At 42.9% G+C, this 22,659-nt stretch overlaps 1 protein-coding gene across 1 annotated transcript in view; it reads left to right on the top strand.

Annotated features, from left to right (window-relative positions):
- Positions 1 to 22,659, top strand: part of CPEB1 (cytoplasmic polyadenylation element binding protein 1) — a 94,567-nt gene that overhangs the window by 7,053 nt on the left and 64,855 nt on the right. Inside the window, exon 2 of the mRNA XM_006152849.3 lies at positions 21,551 to 21,725. Within this exon, the coding sequence (XP_006152911.1) occupies positions 21,551 to 21,725 (175 nt within the window). The remainder of the gene's footprint in view (positions 1 to 21,550; positions 21,726 to 22,659) is intronic.

Raw genomic sequence — 22,659 nt, 5'->3', positions numbered from 1 at the left:
CCGCAAGGCAAAATCCGCCAAAAAAAAAAAAAAAAAAAAAACAACCACCACCAGAGGCTTCAGTACAGAGGATGCTGGGTAAGTACTGTACATACGTGTAGCTTTCCTTTGGAGACCTCTCTGCAGTTTCTGGAATGATAAAGCTCAGATACCCTGACATTGATACTGTTCCTTGTTGCCATATCCTTTTTTGTCCATTCCTGTTACTAGTTCAGGTCTCGCTTGGTCAAATATTTCTGTCTTTTCTGCAGTTCTCTCCAGTTCTTGCCTTTTCACACTTGCCACTCTGGGCACGCAGGAGTGCTCATTGCTCCCTAGACACAGCCCTCAGACCCTTGGTCTTTGGGAGGTCATGGATTGTGGTATCTTTCACACTGGGTGGCAAGCTCTGGATGAGGTCTTTTCCTGGGCCTTCCCTGTCCCCCACCCAAGTTAAAGATTCGCATTCACTCACCAATTCTACTTCTTGCTGTGTTTCTCTTCTCCCTGAGCTCTCAGCCACTGCACGGATTTTCAGGATTTGAGTTTGGACTGGACACAATTCCACATGAACAAAAAACAACCTAGGAACAATATAATCTAACAATATAATGCTTTACCTAGTAACAGTATAACCTAATGTTTGGGGATCCAAAGACTACTATTACATTTTACTTATTACTTTTACGGCAGAGTTTAGGTGTATATGTGAAAGAGAGGTGCCTGATCATGCCGCAGATCCCTCTTCCTCCGATGCTCTGTCTTGTCAGGCTCCAGGGCATGTGTGTATGTGCCTGGCATGTTTTTCAAGCTGCCAGGGCTGGGACTTGAACTGTGGTTAGCCAAGCAGGTTCTGGCTCCCTTTGTACAGCACTTAACTTCTGCACTGTGGTGCCAGCCCAACACCTGTGTTTATTGATAAAGCTTTATTGTCATTTGGTCAGACCACAGTCCCCCAGAGACCACTCTGGGGACTGAGGATAAATAAGAAAGTCCCTGTTTCCAAGGAGTTATTAGTGCTATAGGAACACAAGCACTGAAATATGCTATGTTCTAAGCCCAGCATTTGATGTGTTTGAAAATAACATGAATAGAGGGCAGGCAAAAGTTTTTTTTTTTTGCCAAAATAGGCATAGTAGGGTGTGTGTGTGGAGGGGCATTCTAGGTAAACAGCATGTACAAAGGCAAAGAGATAGGAAACAGGGCTGTTTCTAGGCAACTAGAGGTATGCTATTTCTAGGATAAGCACAAGGGATACTTATGTCACCTAGTACTTACCTTTTAAGAATTATTTTATTGAACTTTATTTATGTCATTTATTTTAATTTGAGCAGAGAGGGACAGAATGAGAGAGAAAGGGAGTTGCCAGATCTGGGACTTGAACCACGGTCAGCCATGTGGGAGTCCAGTACCCTTAACTACAATGCCTCCTGCCGGCCCCCTACTTCCGTTTTTATATGCAAGAGAAATTAGTATATGTTATTGACTGTTATAAAAAGGGGATGCACAAAAATAGTCACACTTGGGCCAAGTCAAGTGAGATGGTGGTTAAAGTGACTGGATTCCACATGGCTGACAGTTTGGTTCAAGTCCCGGAACCTGCAACGTGAAAACATGCCAGGTACATATGCGTGCATACCCCAAATCCTAAGAGGAGAATGGAGAAGGGTTTGCAACGTGGCCATCTCCTCTGGGCGGTGGTTTCTAGCTTTTTCCCTCTTTCTGTCTCTTTCCAGCAGGCACATGCATCTTATAGCAAAAACTTAATACAATTGCTATAAATATTCTATTTTTTATAATACAAAATATGAAGGAAAGCAAAAATAAATGTACATTGTGTCAGGGGCCCCAAGAGTACACCTATATTAGATGATTTACTTAAAGATTTGCAGGACTGGGACCAGCAGTTAGCGTAATGGCTATATGGCTGGACTCCCATGTAGTCGACCATGGTTCGCGCGTCCTGGACCAGGTGGCTTAAAACTCACGTTGGGCGCGTGTGCGTGCGTGCCCAAGATCCTGAGAGGAGAATGGAGGAGAAGGGATTGCGACGTGCCCATCCCGTCTTGGGGTGATTTCTCGCTTTCTGTCTCTCTGCCTGGCGAGCGCACGCGCCCTATAGCGAAACAAAACAAAACACCTCTCCAAAAAAAAAAAAAAAAGATTTGCATTCTTCACATATAGTGGTGCTATAGTTAAGATTTATTACAGCTAAAGGGTACAAAGAAAAACCAAAAGGGAACAGGTGTATGCGGCAAAGTCTGGGGGATACCAGGTACAAGCTTTCAAGGGTCTTCATTGAGCAAAGTCACACAGGACAGAGTTTAATTCCCTTGCACTGACAGCACACACAAAGGGTTGCCAGCCAGAGAAGCTTGTTAAAAACTTAGTGTGCTGTGTGTGCGCTTCTGTGTTTTAAAGGTCATACAGCCTCTTCCTGGAATGTACCAGAATTCTGCAGTCTATGAGTCAAGCGGGTGTTCAGCATAAACCATGTATTTATTCATTTTTCCCAGTTACAGTATAGCAGGTCACTCTTAGTTCTGAGAATGGTGGCAACATAAAATTCAGGTTCCCAGGTGCCAGCCAAAAGGTAACAGAGGGGTTTTCTGTTTTATCTCGTCCCTGGAATATGGATCAATATATAGTGATATATCCACATCTGTAATGTAGTACCTGCATGGCAATGATAATAATAATGCCTCAACAGGTTACACTGCAGCATATTGAACTCTCTGCTACTATATTAAGTGATGGTTGTGGGGAAAACCCAGTTGAGGGCCCCACATGGTTCCATTTGTGAAAAGTTTGAAAATAGGCCAAATGGGTAGGTGACAATGAAAGTCTGAATATTAAACTCGGCTAGGGAGAAGGGAGCATAGGAGCTGGCAAAGGCATAGGGGATCTCAGCGTTGGAAATGTGTTTTACCTCGATGTGTGTGATGGCCCCTCGGGTATATACAGATAGAAAACTCGTAACTAGTGGCCTTCGCATGTATATATTTATCCCTTAATTAAAATAGGAGTAGGCTGGAGGGGCCCTCACTTTGCTGCTAAGCTGAAGCCTTAACCTTGGGGCAACAGTTGGCACAGCTAGATCTGTGGCCCCCTGGTGGTCTCACGAAATGAATGAACAGGTCCACAAAGACAGAACTATCTTCATAATTCTAAGACATGAGTTGCCTTTTTCAGTGTGTGAATTTGCACTGATGGTGCAGAAGCAGGGGGGTGGCTAAAACCTCCGACACTGTGGTGGGAGCCGAGGCTGTGCCGTGAGGCTGTAGTAGCAGTCCTTGTGTTCTTCATGATGCACATTCCCAGAAGCAGCCAGCTTTTCTTGGAAATGTCCTTGAGGAAGCAGTAAAACTTTTCAGCAAATCTCAGCCTTTGAATATATGCTTTCAGTACTCTGTGTGACAAATGGGAAGTCAATGTAGAGCACTTTTTCTCATCCCAGTAAAATGATAGTCTCAAAGAAAAGCGTTTATATGATTGAATTTCAGAAGAATAAACTTCCTTTTTCTTTTTTAATTTGAAAGAACTGACAAACTGGTATCCAACTCGGTATTTGGCAGATATGTTCTTGAAAACTAATAAAGTCAGCCAGTTAAGGATAAACAACTGGCAATATCTATTACCAATGATAAAATTTGAGCTTTAAAGAAAAACTAAGAATTTGGGAAAACATTTATCTGCCACGATTGGAGCTTGATACCCCAGTACTTAAAGGCTCTTCATGAGATTGGTGGTGCCTTTAGCTCATGTCAGTATCTGCCTAACTCAGTGAACCACTATTTCTCAAATGAATAACTTTTTTTTTTTTAATTTTTTTTACTACAGGGCATTTGCAGAGAGAGAGAGGGAGAATGACATCTTGTAGGAAATCACTCCCCGGGGGGCGGGGGGATGGCCACACTGCAGTCCCTTTATTCCATTCTCCTTTATGCCTATGCACCCAGTATATTTTCTAAACTGCCAGGTCCAGAACTTGGACTATGCAATCAACCATGTGGGATCCAGCTGCTTTAACTACCATACCATCTGGCTAGTCCCACATGATCTTTTAAAACCAGACATGGGGGGCCAGCAGATGGAGTAATTGTTATGTTGCTGGACTCCCACGTAGTCAACTGTGGTTCAAGTCCCAGACCCAGTGGCATAAAACTCATAACAGGTGCATGGGTATGCTTGCCCAAAATCCCAAGAGGAGAATGGAGGAGAAGGGATTGTGCTGTGGGCCATTCCCCCGGGTGGTGATTTTTCACTTTCTGTCTCTCTGGCCAGTGCAGGAGCTCTATAGTAAAAGTCTTATCTAACCACCACCACCACCACAACAACAACAAAAACAACAAAAAAATGACATGTGTAAGAAATCCATCCAGGGGCCAGCAGTTGGCATAATAGCTATGTCGCTGGACTCCCATGTAGTCTATCGTGGTTCCAGTCCCAGACCCGATAGCTTAAGCCCACGCCAGGCGCGTGTGTGTATGTGCCCAAGATCCCGAGAAGAGAATGGAGGAGAAGGGATTGTGGTGTGGCCATCCCCCTAGGAGATGATTTCTCATTGTCTGTCTCTCTGTCTGTCTTTCTGACGAGCGCACGTGCCCTATAGCCAACACCTCTCAAAAAAAAAAATTCATCCAAAATTCAAGCTAAACCAGTGCATTTTAATGTAACAGTGTATGAAGAGCACATCTATACAGTCTGAGATTCCATGTTGCAACTAAGCTTAACGAAGTTACCACTTGTTAAAAGTTTTGGTATAATATCAAAGAGGAATAACCACAGTGATCCAGAAAGACTTTCAAGTATTTCTTTTTATTTTCCAACCATATTATCTTTATTATGCCTGGTTTTCTTGATAACACTTGAACCAAAACACCAGGCAACACATTAAAGAGGCAGACAGCAAAATTCAGTCGTTTTCTGTTAAACCAGATATTAAAGAGAATTGCAAAAGTGTCAAAAATGTCACTCTTTTCACTAATTTGTTTTGGAAAGTTATGTTATTTGTATTAATAGGTTTCTTTATGTGTTTGGGGGAGCATAATTTTACTCCATGCCTCATCCTCCTGACTAAGTGGAACTACCAGTGCGTGCCAGCATACCAACAGGGTCTTACTACATTGCCCATGGCCATGAGCTTGTGATTTTCCTCTTTAGCCCTCCAAGCAGCAGGGACCACAGGCATGTGCATCCTTACACCCAGCAGCCTAGGTTGGGCTGGGAATTGAACTTGAGCCTCCCGTGTGGCCCCAGCCTGTCTCACAGCAGCATCCAGTGTGCATTAATTCAGCTGGGCCTTTTTTTTTTTTTTTTTTTAATTTTTAACAAATTAAAAAATTTTTTTTTATTTTTTTGGAGGGGTGTTCACTATAGGGCGCTTGTGCTCGCCAGAAAGACAGACAGTGAGAAATCATCCCCCAGGGGGGATGGCCATGCCGCAATCCCTTCTCTGCCATTCTCTTCTCGGGATCTTGGGCACACATGCACACGTGCCCAGCATGAGTTTAAGCCACGTGGTTGGGACTCGAACCGTGGTTGACTACATGGGAGTCCAGCCACATAGCCATTACGCAACTGTTGGTCTCTCTTTTTTTTTTTAATTTTTAATTTACTATTTTAAAATTTGCTATAGGGCACATGCGCTCACCAGAGAGAGACAGAGAGGTGAGACAGTGAGAAAGCAAGCTGCCAGGTCCAGGACTCGAACTGTGGTGAGCTGTGTGAAAGTCTATCACCTCAACCACCGTACCTCTGCTATCCCCATGGGCCTTATTTTTTTTAAGTGACAAATGTACTTTTTTCAGTTTTAGTTTGTAGTGAGTAAATATTGGTAGATAAATTACTGTGTACAAAAGGTCTTGAGGTCTTCCCTAATACAAGCCTCTAAAGTTAGAGTTCTCAGACCATAATGTTTGAAAACCACTGTCCTATAGAGTAGGTGATTAGATAAGCATTTTTCAAAGATCTTAGAATCCAAGCAGGAGTGAAAACATCTTGAAAAAACGTTAAAAAATACCATATATAGGAAGAGGGAGAAACAGCTGATGCCAGACTACAAGGATGAGAGAGAGGAGTAAGGAAGAGGCAGTGAAGACCAAAGGGTGGATATGGGGATTACCCTGTACAGAAGCTTGCCGAGGAAAGACAGCCTGGCTGCCACAGGGCAGTGTAGAGTTAGGGAAGGGTTTAAACATGGGAAACACTGGTCATCCAACACTGCTCTTGAATAGGGAGAAGGACACACTTACAGCCACTATAGAAAAATATATCAGTTGAAGCTGTGTCAGGTTGGTATCAAGTTGGCAAGGGCAAGAATGTCACGAGTTGACCTGAGACTTCAGTTTTCTTTGTTCCCCATGAGAATTTATGATTATGAAAGAAATGGCATTCTGGGCCAGCAGGTGGTATAGTGATTAAGGCACTGGATCCCACGTGGTCAATCTGCAGGTCGAATCCTGGGCATGATGGCCTGGAAAACCACTCTGAGCACATGTGCCCAAAGTCCCAAGAGAAGAATGGAGGAAAAGGGATTGTGATGTGGACATCCCCCTGGGGGTGGGAAGAGGGCGAGTAGGTTGTGATTTCTCACTTTCTCTGTTTCTGGCTAGTGCATGTGCACTATGGCTTTTTTTTTTTTTTTGGAGAAGTTTTTGCTGTAGGGCGCGTTCTCTCCTCAGAGACAGAAAGCGAGAAATCAACCCCCAAGGGGGATGGCCACACCATAGTCCCTTCTCTCGGGATCTTGGGCACTCACATGCACGCACACACGCACGCATGCCCATTGTGAGTTTAAGCCACTGGGTTTGGGACTCGAACCGCAGTTGACTACATGGGAGTCCAGCGACATAGCCATTACACTAACGGCTGGTCCCCCAAAAATATTTTTTTAAAAAAAGTTGTCTTGTGTATTTGAGAGTGTTTACACTAAAAAGGAAAATATAGAGAGAAATGAAAAATCTTGGTCAAAGTCACCCAGTTAATGGAGCGTTAGACTTCAAATCAGGATTCCAGACTTGGTTTCCTTCTGCAATGGGGCAGTTCAAGAAACACCATCTGAAGAGGAGATGGAGACCAGGCCAAGGAACACCTCTGAGATAACTCTTAGAGCCGTTATTATTTTTTTAATGTGTAACTATTTCTTTCTTTCTTTCTTTCTTTTTTTTTTTGAGAGATTTTTGCTATAGGGTGTATATACTCACCAGAAAGACAAAGTGAGAAATCACCCTCCCCCCGGGGGGGGGGGAATGGCCACGCTACAGTCCCTTCTCCATTCTCCTCTCAGGATCTTGGGCACCCATGCACTTGCGCCTGGCATGAGTTTAAGCCACTGGGTCCGGGGCTCAAACCGCAGTCTACTACATGGGAGTCTAGTGACATAGCCATTGCGCTAACTGCTGCTCGCATTATTTCTTTTTTTAAAAAAGAACTATTTTATTTATATTTCTTTATTTTTAATCTGACCAGAGAGGGACAGAGAGATAGAGGGAAAGTGAGAAAGCAAGCTCCCTTGTCCACGACTCAAACTGTGGTCTGCTATGTGGGAGTCCAGTGCCCTTAACCACCATGCTACTTGCTGGCCTCTAGAATTATTTCTTGTATAAACTTAAAACCCCAAATCCCACAATAACTTTGGCTGAGAGTTTTGACAGAAGAGGTAGAATTGGTGAATTAATATATATCTTTTTTTTCGCCCTGCCAGAGGGTATATGCATGTTCTGAGCAAGGAGAAAAAGAAAGCACCCATCACTATGGGACTTGGTTACACTAAAGTTCCCTCTCCTCCAATCCTCCTTCCCACCAGTTTCCTAGGCATGTTAGACCCAGTGTGTTTTTTACAAGCCACTGAGGCCAGAGTTCAGACTGTGGTCAGCCATATGGGATTTGGTTCCTAGTGCACAGCACTTAACCACTGTGCTATGGGTTCACCCAGTGAGTGAATGTTTTTCTTCATCTCTTCTGAACGCTTAAGCAAAAGGAGTCACCATCATTCATAGAGGTTTTGATTGAGGTGGTAGAAATTGTTATGACAGGAATATGATATGGATCTGCCTTTCACTTATTTGTGTCGAGTGCCTGCAAACGCAGCACGAGTGATGCTGAGAGTTGCAGAGATACAGGCCATGAAGGACCTTAGAGTTTATCACAGGGGAGAACTAGCAGTGATAAAGCTAACTGTGTGACCGGTGAACGTGACAGGACTACAATTATGGAGACCATGTGCTATCGATATTCTGGAGCAGTAGTATGCCCTTAATGTTCTCATAAACCTGTCTTGGAAATTGTAGTATTTCCTTTTCCAGACTGAATTAATGGGGCAGAAAGAATATTGGGCAATAGATGTACCCTATGGAAACCAAAAAATAACCAGAAAAGCAAAGAGAGCATCAGGAGGAAGTGATTCCTGGATTGAATGGAGCACAGCTGAGGATCAGATTCCTCCAAAGGTACCAAGTAAGGTAGATTTCGATGCACCAGTTGGGTCTGGCGACTGTGAAGTCTTAATCCAGGAGTAGTTGTGTAACCTCTTTGAGGGGTAGGGGGAGAGGCAGTGGGGGCTGGATGTTGTGGATTGGAAAGACCAACAGGACGGTAAGGGAAGGTAGATAACATTTCGTAGAAGATGGGTGGCAGAGCAGAAGAAAGGGCAGTGGCACAGGAGGGTGTTTTAAGATAAGAGCATTGGGCATTCGTGAAGACTGAGGGGAGGGAGGAGCCAGTGGAGAAGAGAGGGAAGGAAGTCAGATCATAAAGGAAGAGGAGAAGTTGTTGTATCTCGTAATGGGTTCACTTTCTCTCTGATAGAGGACGGAGGTAAGGACCTGCAGCCCTCCTGCTTCATTCCCGGAGAGCCTCACTGTCCACACTGTGGGACCACTTCCTTTTCTTGAACTTACTGTGTTCTGTATCCGCTATACTTGTTCTCTGCGTGTTATACTCTTTCTCATGCCTCCTTATTAGAATTGTGCTGCTTCATTCTCTAGCCTAAAAGTCTGAATTGTGAAACCATTCCAGACACCCCAATTTACTCCTCCTCTGTAGCACTTTGTGTCTTCTTTGATCTCCACAGATTAAACTGGATTTCTTTCTTTCTCTCATTTCACGAGTTCTCCTGAGGGCGAGGATTATGTTTTCTTTATCTCTGTAATCTCAACATCTAACCTAGCAGGTTTTCAGTACTTACGAAATAATACTAGATTGAGCAATGTGAAATTGCCATTTTGTTGGATGAAAAAAGGTAGATCCTGAACAGTTTCATGTGCACTAACCAATACGTTCTTATTCTTTATATCGTTGCATAGAAAACATGAGGTGGAGGACCAAGGAGAAAGTTAAAACACAAGCATTTCTTCTTTTTTTTTTTTTTTCTTAACTGTATCCAGTTTTATTAATTTTTTTTTTTTTTTAGAATTGTTTTAACTTTATTATTATTTTCCAGTTTGACCAGGGAGGGAGGGAAAGTGAGAAAGGAAGCCACCATCTCCGGGACTTGAACCATGGTTGGTCATGTGGGAGTCCAGCACCTTTAACCACCATGCCACCCTTATTAAAGATATTTTTCATAAACAGTCATGGTATTTCAGGCAGGACATGAGCAGACAATTGTTAACAGTACACAACAACTTTCAGACTCCCTTCTTCAATGGACTACCAAAATCAGAAAGCTACTATAAAACCCATTGAAGTCTTCATCTGATGTTCTGAACAGGGAAAGTTTAGAGTGAGGGTTGACATTTCACATTTAGCATGTTTTTTTGTTTTTTTTCTTTTTTTGGAGAGGTTTTTGCTATAGGGCGCGTGCGCTCGCCAGAAAGAGAGAGACAGAGAGACAGAAAGCAAGAAATCACCCTCCCCCATTGGGGATGGGCACACCGCAATCCCTTCTCCACTCTCCTCTCGGGATCTTGGGCATGCATGAACACGCACCTGGCGTTGAGCCTAAGTCACCGGGTCCGGGACTCGAATCGTGGTTGACTACATGGGAGTCTGGCAACATAGCCATTATGCGAACTGCTGGTCCCCTAGCATGTTGTTTAACAACTTTTCTGGAGCTGACCCTGGCGTTCATGAAATGAAAACGGCAGAATTACCCACTTAAAGATCCAACAATATGAAGAAGTAACCACTGGTCTTTTGAAGGAGTCCATCTTAATGTCATTGGAAAGTCCAGAATGCCTGGTAAACTGGTAACCAATTTTTTGTGATCAGGTCCCAACAGGTCTCTGTTTAAGAGCGTTAAGTCTATGCTGAAGGCAGAGAGGGAGAGGACATAAAAATAAATGTTAAGTTTTCCACACCACAAGGTACCTATGCCAAGGTGGCTGTGTGTGTCAACATCAGGGAATCCCTCCTGGGAACCAAGACGCAGTCTCTAAAAACTAGAAGGGAAAGGTATCCAAATCTATCCAGCTTTGGAGACATTAATTTTTTTTTTTCTTTTTCGGAGAGGTTTTTGCTACAGGATGTGTGCGCTCGCCAGAAAGACAGAGACAGAAAGCGAGAAATCATCCCCCGGGGGTGTAAGGCCATGCCACAGTCCCTTCTCCTCCATTCTCCTCTTGGGATCTTGGGCATACACGCACACACACCTGGAGTGAGTTTAAGCCACCAGGTCTGGGACTTGAACAGTGGTCGACTACATGGGAGTCCAGCGACATAGCCATTATGCTAACTGCTGGTCCCCGGAGACATTCTATTAGTGACAAATGCCCCTTCCCCAAAAAACAACAATGAAGTATTCTGTGCACTAACAACATAGCTTAAATGAAAAAGGTGAAACAAAATTCTGCGTTTTTATAAAATGATAAAAATAGTATTCAAACTGTACAGTCACCAGAAGTACACAGTTATCAAAATGCACACATCATTTGGCATCTCCAGCACCTTCAGCTTTCTGTGCCTGTGATGCGTTGTTGTCATCTCCATTCTCTGCAGAGAGAATCCCATCCTTGCCAGCATCAGGTTTCCCCTTTTTCCTTTGAGTACCTTCTCTCCCTCTTTTCTAGGGGCCTTTTTAGGCTTGAACTCTGGCTTTGGAGGCGCAGGTTTCACAGACAGCTTTGCAGATCTTCTCTATGGTTTGTCCTTTACCTTGCCTTTAGCATCCCCTACAGCCTTTCTCATGGGCTTGGTGGACAGTAGCAGGATGTAGGCACTAGATTTGGGGGATGCAGCAGCACACAGGCTTTGGTTGGTCCATGGGTCGCTCTCACCTCTTCTTCACACTGCTCTGAGGAGCCTTTCTTAAATACTGTGAAGTCATTCAAGTTCAATCAGAAACCTGTCTTTGAGTAGCCTGGTGGCTCAAGCAATTTGACTTGAAGATTTATATAAGGAAAGCTTGTCAGTTCTTCATGGTATTAGAATTCCTGATCTGTGGTCCAGAGTGACATTCTTCTACGTAGGTGTTCGTATAATGGCTGTTCCAAATTGTGCAGTTGTAGGCGGTAATGCTCAACATCCTGAGAGTAGGTAGGTCCAGTTAGGTGGCATGGTGGTTAAGGTGGCTGGATCCCAATAAGGCCATTCCAGAGGCTTGAAACACACATCGGGTATATGCATATGCATGCATATGTGCCTAAGATCTCAGGAGGAAAATAGAGAAGGGATCACCCCTGGGGAGCGATTTGTTCCTTGAGGCTTAATTCTGGCTTAGAGTTCAGTGTGTACTGAACAGCTTGGCTCTCTATGTCCCGGCAAAAAAAAAAAAAAAAAAAAAAAAAAAAAAAAAAAAAGGTGGGTGGGGGAAGGCAACAGGTAGCATGGTAGTTAAGGCACTGGGTTTCCCACATAACCAACCATGGTTCAAATCTTGTACCCAGCAGCTCGAAAATCACACACACAAAAAAAATCTTTTTTAAAAAGAGAAAAAAAAAATGAGTGTAAATGCTATAAGGTTTACTTCAGCTTTGTTATTGCTGAGAATAAAACTGAGGGTTAGGTCCAGCAGGTGGTGTAGTGGTTAATGTGCTGGACTCTGACAGAGTCGACTGTGGTTTGAGTCTTGGACTCAGTGGCTTGAAATGCACACTGGACATGTATGCGTGCATGCCCAAAATCGCAAGAGGAGAACCGTTTACAGCATGGTCATCCCCTGGGAGGTGATATCTCACTTTCTGTTTCTTTGACAAGTGTATGTGCCCTATAGCAAAAATCTCTCTCTTAAAAAGAAAACTAAGGGTAAATTGATAAAGCACGTTTCAAAAGAAACAATTCTTTGGGATATCTGAATATATTCAAGGAAAGTTGTGATGCATTTTTCTATGCAAAATTACATCTTGACCTTCCTGATCACCCAATACTTTCCTTTGTAATGGCTTAATTAAAAAGTAAAACCTAAGGGTTGGCAGGTGGTGTGGTGGTTAAGGGTGCTGGACTCCCACTTGACTGGCTGCAGTTTGAGTCCTGGACTCAGCAACTTGCTTTCTCATTTCCCTCCTTCCCACTCTGTCCCTCTCTGGTCAAACTGAAATAAATAAAGTTAAATAAAATAATTCTTTTTTAAAAAGTAAAATCTAAGTGTTCAAGACTAATACTTTTAACTAATAAACATCTGATCAATTGGGGAAAAATATTCTTACAGGAAAACTTCACTGTATATAATTTTGGGGCTCACTAGATTACAATCTGTGGACTTAAGTTTTATTTTCATTTATTTTAGAGGTTTTTGCCTTAGGGTGTATGTACTTCTGGAGAGATAGAGACAGTGAGAGGGAAACTGAGAAATCACCCCTGAGGGGGATGACCACGCTGCAGTCCTTTCGCCTCCTGGGATCTTGGGCATGCATGCACATGTGCCCAGCGTGAGTTTCAAACCACAGGTCTGGGACTCAGACCGTGGTCAGCCATGTGGGAGTCCAGTGATATAACCACTACGTCATCAACTGGTCCCTTAAGTTTTATTTTTTTAAAATTGTTTTTTAATTGCTAGAGAGTACGTTTACATGCTAGGGAAGGAGAGAGAGAATGCATCCCCACACCACAGTCCCTTTTTCATTTTTTTTTAAAGAGAGATTTTTGCTGTGGGGCACATGTCTCTCACTGAAGAGACAGACAGAAAGTGAGAAATCACCGCCTGGGGGGGATGGCCATACTGCAATCCCTTCTCTAGTCTCCTCTTGGGATTTTGGGCATGCACACACATGTGACCTGGCATGAGTTTTCCAGGACTCGAACCATGGTCGACTACATGAGAGTGCAGCGACATAACCATTATGTCATCTCCTGGTCCCTTCATTTTTCTACAAGGACTTAAAATTTTAAAACTACATCTGGAGGAGTAAACTGTGCCCTTTATACAATCTTTTATAAACTCAACTGATTTTGCTTTTTAAAGAATTATTTCCTTTACCATTGTAATTTTTAATTTGGTTATAGCAAGACAGAGAAGAAGAGAGAGAAAGCAAGCCGCCAGATCTGGGACTCAAACTGTGGTCAGCCATGTGGGAGTCCAGTGCCTTTAACCACCATGCCATCTGCTGGCTCCTCAACTGGCTTTTGATTAATCTGTAGTAAAGTTTAGCAGTAATAATCTTGAATGAGTCTGCTGTGTTGATATTATGTTATTGATTAAAAGGGAACTGAGTAAAAATCAACCCAGAAATTGTAGAGTTGTCATTAATTAACTTACAGCAGTTGACTATCCCAAACTAAGATTTAGACCTGAAGGAATGGCTATCCCTTCATTGTGTTGAGCCTGGGGAATATTTCATTTGAAGACAAGGCTAAATTTTTTTTCTATCATACACGCAAGTATAAAGTTTTGCAATTTTGTTAAATAGCTAACATGTCTACGCAGTGTGGCACTCTTAAAGAATTATGAGTGATAGTTTCAAACCATACACATTAAAAAAATAACTAGTTAAATACTCAAATAAAAAGGTAAATAAATTTCTTGGTGAACTTGGCTTGGGATGAGTAAGCTGAAAGCATACTCAGAATAACAGTGACTTAATCACCTGTATGGATTTGGGTAAGTTTATTTCTAATTACTATAGAACTGTGAAATGGGTGGTACCTTATTTTATGACTTAGGTAACAAAGGCTCAAGTACTTCAGACCTGGTGTTTGTACTCCAAAACCTATGTTCTTTCTGGTTTTTTTTTTTTAGACAGGGACTCACAGTTCAGGGGAGGAGGAGTCTTGAGGAAAAGGGGATGCTTTCTTTTTAGACTTGTCCTAGTTGAGGATCATGACTGTAAAAATCACTGTCTCATGATGAGAGTGTCAGTCCTTAGCCATTGAAGAAGGAAGAACTGAGCCCGATCTACAATAATTGGTACTATAGAAATTCCTCATAAACCATTCTTCCTAACTGTAGGTAGGTAAGCAGGTAGGTAGTTCTTATCATTTCTTACTGCATCATCAGCATTCCACTTTAAAAGAATTTTTCTATTTTTAGGATTGCCAAGTAATTCTTCCTGTTGGCTACTAATTTTCAGTAGTACTAAGGTTTGCAGTCTTCAAGTCTGATCTGTCTTAAATCTCTTTTCTTGTCCATGTGAAGACCAATTAAAGATCAGAAATGCTGCAAATGGTCTCACTCTGTGGCAAAACAGACCAAAAAATAGTAGCAGGAGCTACCAGGCAATAGTTGAATAACCAAGGGGGGAAAAAACAACAAAATTTTCCATGCAGTAAAACATAGGTCAGAACTTATATCTATATGTTTGATCAAAATTAAGATACTTAGGGGCCAGCAGGTGGTGTGGTTAAAGCACTGGACTTCCACATGGCCAACTATAGTTCAAGTCTTAGATGTGGCAGCTTGCTTTCTCACTCCCCTCCCTCCCTCCCCCGCCTCGTCAAATTAAAAAATAAATAATAGGGACCAGCAGATAGCATAATTGTTAGGTCACTGGACTCCCACATAGTCGACCGTGGTTGAGTCCCGGACCTGACGACTTAAAACTCATACTGGGTATATGTGTACCCAAGATCCTGAGAGGATAATGGAGGAGAAGGGATTGCTGCATGACCATTCTCTCGGGGGGTGATATTTTGCTTTCTGTCTCTGGCAAGTGCATGTGCACTATAGCAAAAACCTCTTGGGAAAAAAAAAAAATTGAGACCAGCAGGTGGTGTGGTTAAGGAACTGGACACTCCTGTATAGCTGACTATGGTTTGGGACCAGCAGCTGGCGTAACAGTTATGTCACTGGGTTCCCATGTAGTTGACTGTGGTTCAAGTCTCAGACCTGATGGCTTAAACTCACACCGGGCACGTGTGCATGGGTGCCCAAGATCCTGAGAGGAGAATGGAAGAGAAGGGATTGTGGTGTGGCCATCCCCCCTGGGGGGGTGATTTCTTGCTTTCCGTCTGTCTCTTTCTTTTTTTCTTTTTTTGGAGAGGTTTTTGCTATAGGGCGTGTGCGCTCGCCAGACAGAGAGAGACAGAGAGACAGAAAGTGAGAAATCACCCCCCAAGGGGGATGGCCACACCGCAATCCCTTCTCCTCCATTCTCCTTTTGGGATCTTGGGCACGCACGCACGCGCGCCCGGCGTGAGTTTTAAGTCACCGGGTCCGGGACTCGAACTGCGGTCGACTACGTGGGAGTCCAGCGACATAGCCATTATGCTAACTGCTAGTCCCTCTGTCTCTTTCTGACAAGCACACATGTGCTATAGCAAAAACCGCTCCAAAAAAAAATTTTTTTTAAGATACTTATACAAAGTAAGTGGGTCTGTGAGTATAGAGGTGGATGGTAGGTTACCATTTTGAAAATGAAACGATGAGCTCGTTTAACTGGAGACTTTAAAGGGATTAGACCAGCCACAGGGGCATAGTAATGAGTAAAGTAATGCTCTACAATTCTTAGGCCATATGGGAAAGTTCTGGGTTCATGTCCCAAGGTCTCTCCCTTGTGTGCATGTGCCAGTGGTGCCAGCTAGCTGGGGCTGGGGCAGATTGTGGCCTGAAGACCCTGTTGGGCTGCCTCCCCCAACCCCACATCTCCTTCATGGAAGAAAGAAAATTAGTTTTAAAAAAAAGATTGGGACTAGCAGTTAGCGTAATGGTTATGTCGCTGAACTCCCATGTAGCCGACTGCAGTTCAAGTCCCAGACCCAGTGGCTTAAACTCACGCTGGGTGTGTGTGCATGCGTGCCCAAGATCCCGAGAGGAGAATGGAGGAGAAGGGATTGCGGTGTGGCCCACTTTCTATCTCTGTCTGTCTCTCTCTCTCTGGTGAGTACACGTGCCCTATAGCAAAAAACCTCTCCAAAAAATATGAATATATTCTACAGTAGATTCAGGTTTTAGGAATTCTATTTGTAGTATGTCTTTAGTCTTTTAATTAATATTTTCTTAACCAAATGATTAGGATGTGCTGTGGGTCCCAGACACAAAAGGGCCTAGAGTCCTCAAAGGAGTATTTGCCCTAAATTTTCACTACACATTTTCTTCACTTCATGAGTAAGTAGACCCTTTTCCTCAAGGATCCCCCTGGTGGCCCTTGACTCCATGATATTTTGATAAGGATACTACTGGGGCCAGCAGGTGGGATGGTAGTTAAAAGTTTTGAATTGCCACATGGACAACCACAATTTGAGTCCTGGGCCCAGTGGCTTAAAAATCACAACAGAAAATAGATAAATATATGTTTGTAAATGATACTATTAGATAGCATTCATTTGTTCAGCACTTAATTACATGCCAGGCACTATTGTAGATACTTGATGTGTATTCATGGAAAACCCCGTGAGATGGTATTATTGTGTACATTAAGTAAATTACGGATGTATTCTCTATCCGACAGGGCTGGTTTCCATTATTTTCCTTTCCTTCCAAATTGGTAATTTAAGGCAAACATGGGTACTGATAAAATTAAGCAGTCCAAGATCTTCATTGAACAGCTTCTACTTTTATTCTAATACCCAGAGTCATGTTAGGCTAGATATCTGGCTTGGTGTACCACAAGAGAAGGGGAGGGAAGCATGTCAGATGTCATTTGCCTTGAGTTTGGAGGTTATGTGTATGTTCCTCGTGGGATTAAGAGTAGGAGAGGGGGTGGCAAGTGTGGTGGTTGAGCTGCTGGATTCCCACATAACTGACCATGGTTCGCGTCCCAGACCTAGAGGCTTGCTTTCTCATTTTCTGTTTCTCTGGTTAAATTAAAAAATAATAACAAATAAAATTAAATAAATGAATACATCTTTTTTTTTTAAAAAAAAAAAAAAAAAGAAAAGAGCAGGGATGGGTGACCAGACACATGACTGTGTAAATTTTTTTTCAGGATACATGTAGTGTCAAGATTTTTAGACCCTCTCCTGAGGCATAAGCTTCTCTCTGAAGGCCTCTGAAGTCTGCATCTGTATTCGATTACAGTCACACTTTTCCCACTGCCTGTCATCTTTCCTGTAGTTATTGGTTTCCATGTAAGACCCAAGTACAATAGTAATTCACTTGTCTTTAGATGTGACCAGGATCTGGGAATCCATATATAACAGCATTTCCATTTATAGTAAAAATTAAAATTTTAAGAGACCAGCAGTTGGCATAATGGCTATGTCCCTGGGCTCCCATGTAGTCTATCATGGTTCGAGTCCTGGACCTGGTGGCTTAAACTCTTAATTGGGTGTATGCCCAAGATCCTGAGAGGAGAAGGGATTGCAGCATGGCCATCCCCCATGGGGGGGGGAGGTGATTTCTCACTTTCTGTCTCTCTATCTCTCCCTGTCTTTCTGGTGAGCTCACATACCCTATAACAAAAACCTCTCAAAAAAAAATTAAAATTTAAGTTAATTTTTGTGTATTTAAAAGGTGCTTATGGGGACCAGCAGGTGGTATAGTGGTTAAGGGCACTGGACTTCCACGTGGGTCAACCACAGTTTGAGTCCCAGACCTGACGACTCACTTTCTCTCTTTCTCGCTCTTTCTCACTCTGTCCCCTCTGGTCAAATTTAAATAAATAAATAAAGTTAAATAAAAATAATTTTTGTTGTTGTTTTAAAGGTGCTTTTAAAAAGTTTGGTCATTTCTGATCTAGAGAAAATAGTAACTCCTTAACTTGGCAAATGAAGTCTTCAGTCAGCTCTCTTCTTCTGTACTTAATTATTTTAATCTGTTGTATTGCTAATAATAGAAGTATCTGAGTCTGGGTCATTTATAAATAGAGATGATGTAGTAGCTTGCAATTTTGGAGCTTCAGGATCAAGAGGCCACATCTGTAAGGGTCTGCTTGTTGTTGGGGGCTCTGTAGAATCCTAAGGCAAAGCAGGCATCACATGGCAAGACAGCCTGTGCCTATGTCCATCTGTGTGTCTATTCTGTTCTTTTTTATTTTTTAAGAATTATTTAACTTTATTATTATTTTCCAGTTTTTCCATCAGAGAGAAATAGAGGAGAAGTAAGAAAGCGAGCCACCAAGTCTGGGACTTGGACCGCAGTCGACCATGTGGGAGTCCAGCGCCTTTAACCACCACGTCACCTGCTGGCCCTCCATGTGTCTGTCTTTTCTTACAGAACTACCAGGAATCCATCATGGGGCTCCACCCTAATGACCTTTTCTAGTCACCTCTCAAAGGCCCTTCCTACCTCCTTTTAAAAAAAGTTAGTTAGTTTTATTTATTTTATTATTATTACTCAATTTGACGAGAGAGAGAGAGAGAGAGAGAGAGAGAAAGCGAGAAAGCAGGCAGCCAGGTCCAGGACTCAAACTGCAGCTAGCCATGTGGGAACCCAGCACTTAACTATCACTCTGCTTGCTGGCCCTATTTTAACTATCTTTCTAAGTTGATGAGAGAGAGAGACAGAAGAAAAATGAGAAAGCAAGCCACCAGGTCCAGGACTAGAACCACTGTTGACCTTGTGGGAGTCCAGGTCCGGGACTTGAACCACGGTTGACTACATGGGAGTTTTACGGCATAGCATTACGCTAACTGCTGTTCCCACACTGGACTGCTTTTGGTAATGCCTCTCTGCTCTCTGTGTTCTTTTTTTTTTTTGTAATTATTTATTTAATTTTATTTATTTTTTAGTTTTACCAAAGATAGAGAGAAAGTGAGAATGAAAGCCACCAGACCTGGTACTCGAACCACAGTTGGCCATGTGGGAGTGTCCAGCACCTTATCCACCATGCCACCTGCTGGTCCCCTGCTCTCTGTGTTCTTTAGACTTCCCTCTTTAACCTCACTCCAGGCACATTCTCTCTCTCTGAGCCTCCTTGGGTTAGAGGACAGTGTATGGTTACAACACGTCATGGCTTGTGTTGTGGCTTATAGCATGGCCAGGTCTTAATTCCCTTGCTGAACTTCAAAGCTTTATTTTGGTTGTCTCCAACTAATCTGAAGACCCTTGGAGTGCTCACTGTAGATAGCAGACAGTTGGTTAATGTTTATAGGTGGTGAATGAATGAAAACTACGTGGTGTTAAAATCTTCAGATTGTAGAACCAGCAGTTGGCATAATGGCTATGTTTCTGGACTCCCATGTGGTCGATCGTGGTTCAAATCCTGGACCTGGTGGCTTAAACTCATGCCAGGTGTATGTGCGTGTGTGCCCAAGATCCCGAGAGGAGAATGGAGAAGGGATTGTGGTGTGGACATCCCCCCGGAGGGGTGATTTCTCACTTTCTATCCCTCTATTTCTGCATTTCTGGCGAGTGCACATACCCTATAGGAAAAACCTCTCCAGAAAAAAAAAAATCTACAAATAGTAATGCTTGCATGTTTGCCTCTATGAAGTTATCTTAACGGATTTGAGGATCATTTTAGAAATCTGTATTTGTCGGGGGCCAGCGGGTGGCATGTTGGTTGGGGTGCTGGACTACCATCTGGCTGACTGCAGTTCGAGTCCCAAACCTGGTGCCTTGCTTTCTCTCTCTCTTGCTCTGTTTCTCTCTGGTTAAACTGAAGAATAATGATAATAAAATTAGTATTTTTCTTTAAAAAAATTTATTTATTTATTTAAATTTGACCAGAGAGGGGCAGAGTGAGAGAGAGAAGGAAAGTGAGAAAGCAAGCCTCCATGTCCAGGATTTTAACCACAGTCAGTCATGTGGGAGTCCAGCACCTTTAACTACCATGCCACCTGCAGGGCCCTAAATGAATAATTCTAAAAAAATAAATAAATAAATAAATAAAAGGAGGGGGGATACCAGCAGATGGCTTAGTGATTACATTGCTGACTGCAGTTCAGGTCCCTGAGGTTTGAGTCCCAGACTCCATGGCTTTAAATCACTCCAGGTGCATGTGCATATGTGCCCAAGATCCCAGGAGGAGACTGGAGGAGAAGGGATTATGTGGCCATCTCCTGAGGGGGTGATTTCTCAGCTTCTCTCTCACTATTTCTGTCTCTCCCTTTCTCCTGTGAGTGCATGCACCTTAAGGCAAAAACTTCTTAAAAAAAAAAATAGTTGCTGGATGCCCCCCTCCAATTTTACAAAAGGGGAAATGAAGGCATGGAGGTTAAGTACCTGACAACACAGCCTATAAATGGCAGAATCAAACGTTTGGACAGCTGTGCTGAGAAGTAATTTATATGCTGTAAAGTTCACCTTTCAATATTCAAGGTTGTTAGTTTATTTAGAGTTGGGCAGCCGTCCTCATCATCTTTCCATCATCTCAGAAAGAAATCTTCTAAAAAGATTTCATGATTTTTAATTATTTAATTTATTCATTTTATTTTAATTTGACCAAAGAAACACAGAGAGAGAAAGGGGGAAAGTGAGAAAGCAAGCCGCCAGGTCCAGGACTTGAACTGTGGGCGGACATGTGGAAGTGTCCAGCGCCTTAACCACCATGCCACCTGCTTGTCTCAGAAAGAAATCTTGTACCCACTAGCCACCACCCCCAACCCTTTACCTCCTTCAGCCCTAGGCAACTAACCTTTAGATTTGTCTATTCTGTACATTTACTATAAATGGGCTCATATGATGTGGAATCTGTTGAGACTGGCTTCTCTCATTAAGCATAAGGGTTTGATTTTTAGGTTGTAGCATGTATCATTCCTTTGTCTTGTTAAGTAATACTCCAGTGTGTGGATTTAGCCCAAGATTTGAACCAGGTGTGTCCCATTCGGAAGCTCATGCTGCTCCTACAGTTGTGCTGATTTCTGTGTACATCCTATTAGATCAGCAGGTACTGAGAAAATAACTATATTTTGATGTTTTCCTTACTGTTCTTTGAGTACCTTGCTCAGTAAACTCTCATTAAGTTTTTTGTTTTTAAAGAGGTTTTTTACCTTACGGCACATGTGCTGGCTGAAGAGAAAGACATAGGGAAAGTGAGAAATCACCCCCTGGGGGGATGCCCACACCTCAGTCCCTTCACCTCTCCTCTTGGTATTTTGGGTACACACGCACTCTCATGGGCCCAGCATGAGTTTCAAGCCACCAGACGCTGGGACTCGAACCATAGTCAGCCATGTGGGAGTCCAGCAATGTAACTGCTACGCCATTTGCTAGTCCCCTCATTATGTATTTTACTGTATAGGCAAGAAACTCGAGTATTTGTAACCCATCTTACTGGGCTAAGAGAAAGGGAGTGGAAAAAAAAGATAAAAGGGGAGCACAGTCTCTGCATTTACTGTAAAATAGTGTAGAAAACTTAAATCTGTTCTCTGTGTCTAGGAAGAAGAAGCGGGAAGGATAAAAGATTGCTGGGAGAACCAGGAAGCACCTGCACTCTCCACGTGTAGTAATGCCGATATCTTTCGAAGGATAAATGCCATATTGGATAATTCTCTGGATTTCAGTAGAGTCTGCACCACACCTGTGAACCGAGGAATTCATGATCATTTACCAGGTGACTTAGTATTTGATGGCCTAGATGCGCTAGGCTTGTATGCAGACCTGCTTCTAGGCAGTGTGTGTAGGAAATCCTAGGGTGGCCTGTGAAGGATGATGTTCTTTGTTAACATTTGTACCTCCTGTAGCTTACTTTGTAATTTAATTCCCCTCTGGGTAAAGAATTATTTTATTAAATTTATTTATTTATTTTTAAATTTTTGACCAGAGAGGGACAGAGTGGTGGGGGGGGGGGGACGGTGAGAAAGAAAGCCACCAGGTCCCGGACTTGAACCGTGGTCGGCCAAGTGGGAAACTCATGCCCTTAACCACCATGCCACCTGCTGGCCCCTGGAGAAGTTCTTTCTCTCTCTCTCTCTCTCATCTTGCTCTCTCACAAGCACTCACAGCCTATTAAAGAAAACAAGTGGAAAAAGAAAAACGAATGAGTCCTGCTTAGATTATAGCAGACTATAGCTGTCTGTCTTTGGCTGAGTAGGGATGAGTGAGAAATTGAGATGGCAGGGAAGGAAGGTATCTGGAGCTGCCTGAGTTCCCCAGTTCATACACCAGGAGGTTGTAATGTCCTTGTGGTTTAAGAAGATTTTGCAAACACCTAAGCTTTTTGGCTAATACCTCCACCCAGAAGGACCTTGTTACATGAGGAGTAGTGGGGTAGGGAGTGGATCTTCTGCCTCAGGGGTTGTGTAGAAGGGATGTGCACACACCTCCCGGGAGTGATGCCTGCCACCTAGGGGGCCCTTTCCACATTCCCTAGTCCTTCAAACTGCGGGATATGTGGAAAGTCAGGAGGGACAGAAATGAGCTGCAAATGGGTATGTGATGGAAGCATTAACAAAATGAACTGAGTTTTTGGTAACAGTGACTGTGAAGGTGTGATAACCGATGACATGACATTAAAAGACATTTTAACTGCTGCATGGGTAAAGAGA

The sequence above is a fragment of the Tupaia chinensis genome, unplaced genomic scaffold (assembly GCF_000334495.1).
Source record: "Tupaia chinensis unplaced genomic scaffold, TupChi_1.0 Scaffold000359_1, whole genome shotgun sequence".
Lineage (NCBI taxonomy): Eukaryota > Metazoa > Chordata > Mammalia > Scandentia > Tupaiidae > Tupaia > Tupaia belangeri.
The sequence above is the reverse complement of the archived record's forward strand: the minus strand, read 5'-3'. Positions and strand labels throughout refer to the sequence as shown.